This window comes from Papio anubis, chromosome 16 (assembly GCF_008728515.1).
Source record: "Papio anubis isolate 15944 chromosome 16, Panubis1.0, whole genome shotgun sequence".
In the NCBI taxonomy this organism is placed as follows: domain Eukaryota; kingdom Metazoa; phylum Chordata; class Mammalia; order Primates; family Cercopithecidae; genus Papio; species Papio anubis.
The window spans coordinates 32,903,130-32,915,617 of NC_044991.1; the positions used below are offsets into that span (position 1 = coordinate 32,903,130).

Consider the following 12,488-nt stretch of genomic DNA (forward strand, 5'->3'; position numbering starts at 1 on the left):
CTGGGTGGGGATCATTCTGGCCGCAGGGAACCAGACCTGGCTGATGACTGAAGGTTCTTTTCCTGCTCCAGCAAATCCAACACCATCCAACCTGAGAAGCAACAGGGTCATCAGTGAGCTCTCCTTCAAGCCACCTGTCACAGAGTCCTGGTCTGGGACCAGGTGAGTGTCTGTCAGTGGAAACAGGAGCTTGGTTCGGGTTGGTGGAGTGAGTGGGATGGCCATTGGCTTGTGGTCAGGAAACTGGATGCTGATGTTGATCTGGACATAGCTGATCTTGACTCTTGTCTCATGAGGCGTGGCGGCCTTCTCGTCTGTAAAGGGGGAATAATGATCCCTGCCCCATCAGTTCTTGATCTGGTAACAGTGTGAGGTCTGGATGCTTCAAGTCAGGGCCCAGCTGGAGGCTGGAGCCCTGACAGAAGCCCTGAGCCCCACCCAGGATGTACTCCTTGCCGCCTTATAGAGTCTGATTTCTAAGTAACCTGCAAAATGAGTTTTTAATCACCATTTTATAGATGGAGATACTGATTCAGAAAGGGAAAATGCTCAAGGCCACAAGGTAGTGAACTCCCAAACTAGACAAACCTCAGGTCTGCCCAATTCCTCTTCCTGTGTTTTCTCCATACCATCTCACTACATGGGGCTGTGAACTTCCCCGCCTGCCTCCCTGGGGCAGTCCTCTCACCCCTGCCCCTTCTCTTCTTTCTCTGTCTTAGGAGTGCCAGCTTCTCGCAGGGCTCCACGGCCCCATTCTCCATGAGGAGAAGCACAGCCGTGCAAAATCTTGCCCAGCACAGTGAATACAGTGTCGATGGAGTCAGCGGTCACATCCATGGCTTCCATAGCCTTTCCAAGCCGAGCCAGCACAATACAGAATTCCGAGGCAGCAGCTGCAGAACCCCCTGGAGCCTGGCCTCCCATGGCCACACCAGAGGCAGCCTCACAGGCTCTGAGGCAGATGATGAGGGTGTGTACCCCTTCAAGGCACCCAGAAGCACCCTGTGCCAGGAGTTTGGGGACCACCTGGTGAACAATAGTGGTGTTCCGGCCATCCCACTCTCAGCGCACCAGATCCCTAGGACAGTCACGTTAGACAAGAACCTCTGTGCCACGGCCATGGCCACTCCCGGGCCTATTGGCTCCCTTCCCCTGCCCAAGGCAAGTCAGGCAGAAGCATGTCAGTGGGGCAGCCCTCAGCAGAGACCTTCAGTCAGTGAAAGCAGGAGGTGGTCCATTGACGCTGCCATCCCCAGGTGGAATACCCTTCCTGCAATAGACAGCAGCCGATGTTGCCAAGGTCAGTATGAGCCCTCACCGAGAAATAGAGGGAGAGGGGAGGTGGCACCGGGTTCTCAGTGGTTAGCTAGTCCTTGGTCTCCCATGGCCAAGGGAGACTTGGGAGCCACTCAGGTCACTGATAGTCAAGTTCATCTCCTGTCTGGACCTTGAGACCGCTGTGTCCCCCAGCACTGGAGGCTGTTAGTAGGCACAGTGCTTAAGACTGTGGGAGACTCGGCCTCTACTAAGGCAGACAGAACATTCTTCGTTGCAGTACAGCACATTATGGGTTTGGAATTCTAAATAATCGTGTATGTATGTGTAAATCAAAGCAAAGACTTAAAATAGAAATTGAGGAGATCAGTCCAAACTAGAGCCAAACCAGTGTGGACTCACAGTTGAAACAAAACGAGATCTGCAAAATCTTTTCCAACCTATATTTGGATCTCTTTGTTTGAAGTCTGAACTTGTATTTGAAATACCTAGATTTTTTTGTCATTTGTTTTCCACTGAGAGTATTTTATATCTGCAGATAACCTCCTCTCAATGAAAAGTACAGTCGTGTGCTGCTCTCTTTGCATCCATTCTTACATCTTGCAAAGCCTTTGTTTGTTCTTCCTATTATGAGGGAGTTTGGTGGGGCAGAGCCTTGTTTTCTCTGTTTTATATGAGGCCCGTGGTACTTAGGCTTATTCAGGGTTGCAAGTCAGAAGTGGCAAAGATGAACCTCACCCTGAGGTCCTGGATCCTGGGTTAGAACTCTTTGCAGTCTTTTCAGTGTTTCAGCAATTTGAGCAAGGCCCTTGCTGTGAAATTGAAATGATAGAGACATATATAAAACAGGTTTGCTGTTCAGAGCTCACATTTATGTACACAATGAAATGAAACCGATATGCAGAAGTCAGTACAAGCCCTCTTTACTGTTCCTGGAGGTGGCAGGTGGGTGAAGGGGATGGGTGGTGGGTGCCGTAGGAGTTGAAGGAGAAGTGTATCCTGTGGGTAGATGTCTAGGAGAGACACTCTGTGGGTAACACTGGAGCTGGACCTGGAAACCCAGGAGGAGTTGTGGTAGGGAGCAAAGATGTGTTAGAGGTAACACCTTGTCATTTGGGGTTGAGAGTCGTGTCCTCTGGAGCATCAGTGAGACCTTGAACAGCACTGGAGAGGGTGTGGGAGGCATCAACACATAGATCAGCTGTGACACATCTGGATCTCCTTCCTCTGTCATAGCTTCCTCCTGCAAGTACTCCCGGCATGGTGGAGGGAATGCCGGCCGGCCTGCTGAGTCCATGCATGAGGGAGTCAGTTCTTTCCTGGTGAGTATGACTGAACCAGGGGTCCCCAGGCTGGCTCAGGGAGGTAAAGGTCACCTCCAGGGAACTAAAAGCACATCCCCCAAAGGGTGACAGCATCTCCCTCCTAGGAGCCCGCCTGGGTTCTTGCCTCAGTTCAGAATCATGGGTTCAGTTTTTGGATAAGTGAGATACAGGTATCCAGGTCTGGAAGAAAGTGAATACTTAAGTAGATGGGATCACAAGGCTCACCAGCCCTGTGGGTAGCAGAGGGTGCAGAATGCTGGGGTTCTGGGTGCTCTGAGCAGGTGCTCTAACCCATGAGGTCCCCTGGAGCAGGTGCTTCCTTGTGAGCCTTTGGTGGTGGCGGAGGACAGGCTACTGGGGTGGTGGGTGATCTGATTCAGCAGCATCCAGGAGATCCTCTGGAGAAGGGGGGTTAGCCATGTGAGCCTCTGTTGAGGCAGTACTCAGAGTCAGGTGAGGTGGATGGATTCCAGGCTGCCACCTGGAAAGGGTAACCACAGTTCTCCAAGGTGTCAGACAAGCAACAAAGCTGGCTTCAGGCCCCTTATAAAGATGGTGGGAATTAGGTAACCAAGGCAGAGGGCAGATGGGGCAGGAGCTGGAGGAAGGCTGTACCTAGGTCTGCTGCATTGCACAACTCTGTGACAGCTCTGCCTGCAGCTTGATGGTCACACAAGCCGAGTGAGCCCCAGCTCCCCTGTACCTCCCCACACCTGATGCCTTGTCTGCTAAAACACAGCCATTAGGGGAGAGGAATCTCTCCTTGTCTGTGGAAGTGCACCTAAGCCCACACCTCACCTTCAGGGCCAAGACATCTGATATGGTCCTTGCCTTGATCAGGGCCTGAGATGCTGACCTGCCTGAAGGGGTGGCCTGCCCCTCCACACCTGTGGGCGTTTCTCCTTGGGTGGAATGAGAGACTTGAGGAAAGAAATGAGACACAGAGACAATGAAAAAGTGGGCCCAGGGGACCCACGCCAGCACCGGTCTCTGAGTTCCCTCAGTATTTATTGACCATTATCTTTACCATCTTGGAAAAGGGGAAGTGGCAGGACAAATAGGATCATAGTAGGGAGAAGGTCAGCAGAAAGACATGTGAACAAAGATCTCTGTGACATGAATAAGTTTAAGGAAAAGTACTGTGCCTTGATATGCATATGGAAACATCTCCATAAACAGCACCCAGGTGCATAAAAGAGCAGCACTGCATGCATCCACCTTCAGTCCTAAGGCGGTTTGTCCTATCTCAGTAAATAGAACATACAGTCGGGTTTTACACTGAGGCGTTCCATTGCCCAGGAACGGACAGGAGACAGATGCCTTTCTCTATCTCAACTGCCCAGAGGCCTTCTTTCTTCTTATACTAATCCTCCTCAGCACAGATCCTTCATGGGTGTTGAACGATCAGGTCTTTCCCTTCCCACAAGGCCATATTTCAGACTATCACATGGGGAGAAAGCTTGGACAATGCCTAGCTTTCCTAGACAGAGGTCCCTGCAACTTTCCGCAGTGTATGTGTCCCTGGGTACTTGAGATTAAGGAATGGTGATGACTTTTTCACAAGCGTACTGCCTTCAGACACTTGTTAAACAAAGCACACCCTGCACTGCCCCAAATCCATTAAACCTTGAGTCACCACAGCACACGTCTCTGGCAAGGACAAGGTTAGGGGTAGGGTTACAGGTTAATAGTATCTCAAATACAGAACAAGTGATCTCTTATGTCTACTTCTTTCTACACAGACACAGTAACAGTCTGATCTCTCTTTCTTTTCCCCACACCCGTCAGTGCTGAGTCAGGACTTGAGGTGGATGGTGGGTCTTGAGGCCACACCTGCATGGTGCACGGCCTGTGCTGCCTTCTGCCTGGGTCCAGTATCCAGATATCCGAGTGGACATTGGGTACTGGACCTCATCTGCATGGTGCATGGCCTGTGCTGCCTTCTGCCTGGGTCCAGTATCCAGAAACCTGAGTGCATATTGGGTGCTGGAGCCCATCTACATGGTGCACGGCCTGTGCTGCCTTCTGCCTGGGTCCAGCATCCAGAAACCAGAATGGACCCAGCCATTAAAGATATTTTATCCTATAGATTTGTCACAAATTGTAACTGGACCCCACGGGGTCCTGAGAGCTAGAAGGGCCCAGACATCTCATTTTTTCTTGCCTCTACTTTGATTTCAGAGTCTTTCCAGGGTCCTCTGATAGCTCAGTAAGCCCTCCCCATGTAATGAAGAGGCTTATAATTATGCTGCCCTGGCATCCACATTGAATGCAGGTTTGCTTTCTCAGAACAGAGGCCAGAGGACTTAGTCACCCGATGGTTTCCAGTTCCTACATCCACCCCATGTGAAAGCCAGTCAGTGGCTGGGAGTAAGACTTAGACTCACCTCCCCCAGCCAGCAGACTGGGCTGGCCACTGTCTTGCTGCTCCCTTTAAATGGATCATCCAGGCATTTACTCCAACCTGGATTAAGTGATCCACACCCCATTCCGCAAGATACACTGCCAGTTGCCACCCTCTCTCCTGTGGCTCTCTTTTTCTGTGCTCCCTGACCTCCCAGGACCTGTAAGAACTGAAAACTCTTCCACTTTTACGTGTGACTGTGTCATGGAAGCTGCTCCAAAGTCTGACCCCTGAGGCTGCCCAGAGGCCCCATGTCTGGGCCTCTGGTGGCTGCTGAAGACAGCAGCCCCCAGCCAAGGTGATGTGGTTTCGTTCAAGGACACCCAGTCATGACTCTTTTTGGCCTTGTCTAGAAATTCTGGTTCCTATCTTGTTCTTGCTGGTGATGGCTGTTTCTTTCACTTTCCCTTCCTAGCCAGGAAAAACACTCGTGGGCCTGTCAGACAGCATTGCTTCTGAGGACAGCTGTGTGCCCATGAACCCAGGCTTCCCTACCCTGGTGGCTGTGGAGCAAGCAGGCAGCGATTCTCAGGGTGTCTGCACCTTTGTGGGCTCATGTCCTGTTGCTTTAGCCTGCTTGGCTTCCCACTCCAGACTTTCTGTACACCAAGACCTCAGCCAGGGACATGGTCAGCTGCCCCTGTCAACCCGCCCAGCCTCAAGCCTAACCCGAGGAAGGTGAAGTCTTTCCCATTCTATCTCTTGACAATGTCAGGGACTCTTCATTAGCTTAGGGGTCAGGTGGATCCTGGATGTGGAGCGTCTGACTTTGTGGCAAGTCATGGCCAATTCTCTGAGCCTCAGTTTTCTTCTCTGTGAAATGAAGATAGTAACTCCTACTTCCTGGGTTTGTTTGGAAGGAGAGTGTCTGGGACAGTAGCCCTGGCTCACAGCAGGTGTCCAGTGAAGTTTGATCTGTGCCCTCCACATGAATAGCAGGAAGAGGGCTAGAGTTCAGGTTCCAGGCTGCTATGACCTCACCTTGTGGCCTTGGCCCAGCAGGGGTTCAAGGAAGGAGTGGGATACACCTGGGTGGGGATCATTCTGGCCGCGGGAACCAGACCTGGCTGATGACTGAAGGTTCTTTTCCTGCTCCAACAAAATTGACACCATCCAACCTGAGAAGCAACAGGGTCATCCCGGTAAGGCTCTCCTTCAAGCCACCTGTCACAGAGTCCTGGTCTGGGGGCCAGGTGAGGTGTCTGTCGAGTGGAAACAGGAGCTTGGTTCGGGTTTGGTGGAGTGAGTGGGATGGCCATTGGCTTGTGGTCAGGAAACTGGATGCTGATGTTGATCTGGACATAGCTGATCTTGACTCCGTCTCAGTGGCTGACCTTCTCATCTGTACAGAATAATGATCCCTGCCCCATCAGTTCTTGATCTGGTAACAGGTGTGAGTCTGGATGCTTCAAGTCGGGGCCCAGCTGGAGGCTGGAGCCCTGACAGCTCCGAGCCCACCAGGATGTACTCACTTGCCTTCTTCCCAGCAGCCACACCTTTGACTCCAGCTCCTCCCAATACCCCCATCATGAGCATCACCAGCTGAACTCAGAGAGACAGTGGAGAGAGAGGTGTTTCTTGTAATTCGAGTCCTTGGGGGTCACTGTAAGCCTCCTATCAGAGTCCCCTGGGACCCACACTCACGTCCCTGGTTCCCAGCTTAGCTACCCCAGCTGACTCACCCCAGCCCAGTCAGGTGTGATTTGGTCTCCTGTTGCAAGCCTTCTTGAGCACAGGCGTATCAGGCAATCATCAGGGTTAGGAATATGATGGTTTCCCCTTAAGGAAGCCTGGAACTTGAAGAGCAGAGGCAGCCCGCCTCACCCTCATGATGGTGATACAGGTGGTGCCCTGCCCTGGAAGAGGCAGAGTTGGAGGTGTCTTCTTGGCCATGGGGAGACACAAATGTACATGCGTTACTGTGGTGAGGGCTGTGAGAGACGTGGAGATGCAGGTGGACCACAGGATACCCGTTAGATTGGCACTGAAGAGGGCATCATGACCAGCACTTGATAGTTGCTGCATAGATACCGGAAGAATGAGCCAGCCAACCAGCAAAGCAGCCAAAACCCAGAGCCCAGGGCGGCCGCTTTTCTCACCAGAGCCACTCTTCAGGAATGTCCCAGCAAGGTGGCAGCCTTCTAGGGAGGAGGCTGGGGGACCCTGTGTGTCTCCTGGAGAGCTGCCAAGGGAGTAGGCTCCATGCAGCCCGGGGTGGTGGGCAGTAAGGGAGTGGGCTCCGTGCAGCCTGGGGTGGTGGGTACTGCTGATCTCTGGGAGCTGGAGGGGGAGGCAGCTGCTTTGTAGGGTGGACCCACTCTGGGCCGTGGGTGGGAGTTTCAGAGGACTGATTGGGTGCAGCATCTAGTGTATGAAGGAGAGGCACAGTAGTAACACCTGGCTCACAGGACTGCTGAGAGGGTTTGAATGAGCAGAGAGTGCCCCAGTGCATGGCTCAGAGTAGGACCCAGTAGGCTCGCAGCTACACCCACAGGTGTGATCCACTGGGTGCTGCGTCTGTCTGTGTCCTAAACTCATTTGTAGGATTTTCCTCCTTGTGACAGCAGAACGCGGCATCTGCATTTCCTGTTTCTGGTGGCACCAGCAGTTCAGCCCTGCCAAGGAGCACTGGTACCATCCACTATGTGGCCCTGGACTTCCAGCCGAGCAAGGTGCCTGGGGTGGAGCTGGGGTTGGGCAGAGTCCTTGGGTCCTGGGGGAGAGACTGTGGGGCCAGGCCCTTCAGCACCAGCAGCACCGGGCTGCTGGGCTGCCACTGCCAGCCCAGTGCCTGGCTCTTAGGCTCAGTGGTGCTCTGATCTGGATCTTGGGGCTCCTGTTCCTTCCCTCTTAGCATGGTGCCTTCATCAGCCTGCCCTGACTCCCTGTAGAGACAGACAGATGACGGTGTGGAGACCTGATCTGTGGAGGTTGTGGAATAAATCAGGAGAGATCCAGGACTCAGCAACCTGGCTCCAGGCCAAACTCTTCTATGAGGAGAACTCACTGTGTGGGAGGGTTCCAGAGCTCGGCCATTGATGCGGGGGCGTCAGAAGGGACTTCAGGGCCCCAGAAAGCCTCCCGAGAAAGCACACATACTGGTAGACAGTAAAGCACTGTCTACTACTAGACAGTAGCCAGCCTGTCTAGACAGCAGGGTGGAGAGCTCCACCTCTGTGCATTGCCCCCTTTGGGGAGATAGGGCTCACCGAGGCACCCCTGGAAAGGCCTAGGCTGGTGCTTGTTGACACCTGGGAAATTTCCTGCCCTGCATGAGTGTTTAGAGGGGAAGGCCTTGACCAATCTTTGGGCCAGAGAAGGGTCTGGCTCTTCCTGCGAGCTGGGAGATGAGAAGTGCTGGCAGGGCTGTGGCATCCAGCAGCAGGAGAGGTTAGCCTGGAGTTGAGGCTTTAAAGCCCAGGCCCCACAGGCTGCTGAGAGCAGGAGGCGGAGGTTCCTTTCCCCCGAGACAGTTTGGAAGAGCCCCCTCCTCAGCCTGTCCTTCCTCACCAGGAACTCACAGACACTCCCACTCCCACTTCCACCCTCTGTCCCTCAGTCGTCCATAGGCTCTGTCACGTCCGGCGAGAAGGTGGACTATGTCCAGGTGGATGTGGAGAAGACCTGGGCCCTGCAGAAGACCATGCATGAACAGATGTGCCTGCGGCAGTCCTTGGAGCCTCCCAGGGGTGCCAAGCTGTGACTTGGGCCACCAAAACCAGAGCGGGGCCAGGACAGTGCTTCAGAGCTGCTCCTCCACACTCTACAGCTCTGTGGTATCAGGGACCGCATCCCTTATCCAGAGAGCAGAGGCCTGATCCAGGCACATCCTCTGCCTACTTGGGGCCCACGTCTGCCTTTGGCTGGCTGTGGTCCCCACCTTCACCCCCTTGCTAGGAGCGGTTGCCAGCAAGCATCCTCAGTCTCTTCCTGCTCCTCAGACCCAGGCTCCCAACAGATTTCCACACTCACACTTCGCTCACGGTCCTCAGCCTCTTCCCTCTAGCCTTTGGGCTGTTCCCCTCAATCCTGGAACATGAGGAGCTACCCTGCTGACCCTGGGACCCAAGGCCCGCAGGCCACAGTGGACATGGACCTTTTCAGCCCTGGCATTTTTTGGTCAGGGGAGAGGCAAGGCCATCAGACGTTGGGATAGTTGAGAAGGAAGGTTAAAGGTGGTCTTGAGAAGCAATGGAATTAGATCCTTAGACCCAGCAAGGCAGCTCTTACCTGCAGGGTCTCCCACTTTCAGACTGAGGCCAGAGTATGGCAGCTGCTCCCGGGTGGGAGAGGCAGAGAGGGAAAGGCAAAAGGAAGGGAAAACATTAAGAGTTTCAGAATGAACAGAGCAGAGCAGACACTTCAACCTACCTTGGGGTGAATAGACTTTCCTCCTCCAAAAAATGACTGCCCACAGGGTTTGATGGAGGCGGCCTCCACACCCTGTCAGCACCTGTGAGTGCCACACTTCACCAGACCAGGGGCCTGGTCAGCTTCTGGGGATCTACCCCTCAGCAGGAGCCCTCTCCCCTGGCTCAGGTGGCCAGGCCCCGGGCTTAGGCACTGAGGACACAGGAGTCTTATCAGACCTTTTCCCAAACTTGACAAGGTCACATCAGTGAGGGAAAGGACAAGGACACAGACAGTGGTGATGGGCAAGATGGGCTGAAGATGCTGATGGGGTGCCCAGAAAGTGGAAACTCCTCAGGGAGTGGAGGCAGAGAAGGTGGTGTTTAGGACAAGGGGTGCCTGAATTAGGCCTGATAGGAAGTTAGGTCAGATTTTTACAGGGAAGGAGGGCAGGGCCAGGGTGCAGTGGAGGAAGAAGGAATGACAGACTGGAAAAGCCTTGTGCTGAGGGACCAAAGGGACTTTGGAGTGCAGGTCCAGCTGCTCAGAACTGCAGGGGCCGGGCCTTTGTGCTCCCACAGTTGGAATGGTGATGGCCGGGTGGCCACACTGGGCAGAGTGTGCAGGGTGCTGGATGACTGGCCCAGCCCTGACTGTGTCCCTGTAAGGTCCTCTGCAAGAGACCCCATACAGCGCAGCTCTTAACTGCTGTTCCCTGTCCCCAGCTGACTACAATGGGGCCCAGTATTGATCTCAGTTCCCAGCCCAGTCACCTTCCCTGTTGATCCCAGGCTGCTGAGAAAGTGCTATGTGTTCTGAGTGTGCGTGGCGTGCATGAACCTGGTGGAGGCTTCAGAGACTGAGGTGTTGAAGTCCCATCTCCAGAGGGGTTCCTTCTAGCTCTTGGTTCCTGTGACCACCAAAACCCTGAGGGTGAGATTAGGGTGGAGATGGAAAGAAGGGCAAGAGAAGAGGACACGGGCCTATTGGAAGCAGAGCTCTATTCCCAAGCCTGAACTCCAGTCATGTCTAGCATGTATCCACCCCTCCACCCACCAGCCCAGAAGGAAAAGTCAACTCAGCTTAATACAGGGGTCCTTGGACCTATCATGAGGTTAAAGTCCACCTCCCCTGGTGGCCTGGCCATGAGTGAGACCCCAAAAAGGGACACCTCAGCCAGTGCAACTCACATGGGGGCTTGTCCTGCTGGGCTCTCCAGGGGAGCCTTCTTCACCCACCCCCACCACCTGCAAAGTTAGAGAGCAGTCAGGTGGGAACAATGAGAAGCAGGGGCAAGGACATCTCCCTAGGACCTTGCTTTTCCATCTGTGGAGTGGGTAGTTGGATTTGATATTTTCTGGCCCCTTCCTAGGCTGAGGCTCTACTGGTCTCGGGGAGCTCCTTGCTCTGTTACTTCTTTCTGGAGGCTCTGCATCACGAGGGATGAGCAACACCAGAGCTTTGGCCAATTAGCCAGTCCCTCCCTGGCTTGATATGGACAACTTCTTTAGTTCAAACCAGTCAAACAGACCGCATTCCTACGGCAGAAGCACAACCATTCTGGTTGTGGGATCATAGGCTCAGTTGCAGTCTGCCTTGTGGTCCTTCAGCATGCTGTGAGGCTGTCATCTCAGTCCCAGGCCCTGGCACAGCACCACCGGCATGACTGTGACCTCCAGGGAGATGCAGGACAGGGAAGTGAGCACTGCCGTTCTGGGCCTGGGCCTTGATCTAGGAAGTGTGGGGGAGGGGAGGCTGACCTGCAGAGCACTAAGGGCATCATTCTGGGATACACCAGGCCCCTGGGGCCTGGGACAATGGCCGTCTGCCTGCTGAGAGCCCACTGCAGAGTCAGGCTGGCATATTCGGTCCGGCAGTGTGTGTTCTTGTGTTTATTTGTTGGCTACTTGTATCTTGCTGTGTAGAATCATTTTGTACAGAATGTTTGGTTTCTCCTTAAGAGAAAATGGGCGAGAAGCCCCGTCTTAAGTTCTTGACTTGGTACCATTTAAAACTGACATTTCATTTTTCAAATCACTGTTGGTGCCTAATCACTGAAGTTAATCCATTTTTTTCTACAACTTTTATTATGTATATTTACCCTGTGAGCAGACCTGGGGTGACAGGAGTGTGCTCAAGTGGTTGTCGTTTCTGCTGTGGCCACGGGACAGGCCTCGTGCTGGCAGGCTCCTTTGTACTGAGGCACTGGAGCAGGACAACAGTGAAGTGCATGAGGAATGCAGCCCAGGGTGGGCTGCTTGGGTCTCTCTGGGAGTGGAGCCCATACTCACTGAAGTCCCGCCTTGGGGTGAGCCTGAGCACCTGGCTGCCCTGGGTAGGCACAGACACACACTGTCAACAAGAAAAGCGTTTCAGAATCATTTCTCCAATGACCCAGGAAGGCCACTGTGCCAGTCTGTTCACTTCATCTTAAGTAGGAAATAAGTAGTTTTCCTGGCTCAGAAAGAAAATAAATTCTCTTTATCACAGAATCTGTTTTCCTAATCTGTAAACTGGACATTGTGCTAGCATCTGCCAATTCGTCTTTCTCAGAAGGGTGTCTGGTGGTGGGTTCGGAGAGGGCTTCATCTGTGTCTGTGTCCACTGGGCCTCTGGCACAGGTCCCTGAGGTCTGACATCTCACAGCTCCCCTCCACCCCTCCACCCACATCTCACAGCTCCCCTCCACCCCTCCACCCACTGCACAAGTGGGGCAGCCCTTGAGGTCCCTGGTGCCTTTTTACCTTCCATGTTCTCCCAAATGGCACTGCAGGCATGGTGCTTGGGGACCCAGTGGTAAGGGCTGCTCCCAGGCTCTGTACACGCCCCACTTCTCTGCTTCAACTCCAGGATAGGGTGGGGTCCAGGAAAGGAGCCGGGTGCAGGCTCTGGAGTGGGAAACCTGTGGTGAAGGCTGATCCTGGGCTCTGTCAGCGTGGCTGCTCCTGCGTTTCTCTAGCTCCAGGATGGGATGGTGCCTGTGGTAAGGAGCTGGGTGTAGGCATGGTGGGTGCACCACGGCCCTGTGTGACAGCTAGTCCTCGGCCCTGCCAGTGTGGCTGCTCGTGTGCTCCTCTCCAGCTCCTGGATGGGGTAGTGCCCACGGGAAGGAGATGGGTTTGAGTTCCGGAGAA

General features: G+C 53.8%; 2 protein-coding genes across 2 annotated transcripts in view; both read left to right on the forward strand.

The window, feature by feature from the left end:
* LOC101004237 (GRB2-associated-binding protein 4) overlaps positions 1 to 12,042 on the forward strand; it is a 60,783-nt gene extending 48,741 nt beyond the window's left edge. Inside the window, 5 exon segments of the mRNA XM_031656019.1 lie at positions 72 to 162; positions 6,495 to 6,584; positions 6,692 to 6,695; positions 7,572 to 7,676; positions 8,564 to 12,042. Of these exon segments, the coding sequence (XP_031511879.1) occupies positions 72 to 162; positions 6,495 to 6,584; positions 6,692 to 6,695; positions 7,572 to 7,676; positions 8,564 to 8,707 (434 nt within the window). The 3' untranslated portion in view covers positions 8,708 to 12,042.
* On the forward strand, positions 153 to 2,856 carry LOC110740550 (GRB2-associated-binding protein 2-like). The gene is made up of 2 exons (XM_031656498.1): positions 153 to 1,300; positions 2,512 to 2,856. Exons 1-2 carry the CDS (start codon positions 760 to 762, stop codon positions 2,685 to 2,687), a joined length of 717 nt encoding a protein of 238 aa, XP_031512358.1. The 5' UTR covers positions 153 to 759; the 3' UTR covers positions 2,688 to 2,856.
* Positions 12,043 to 12,488: the final 446 nt, after the last annotated feature.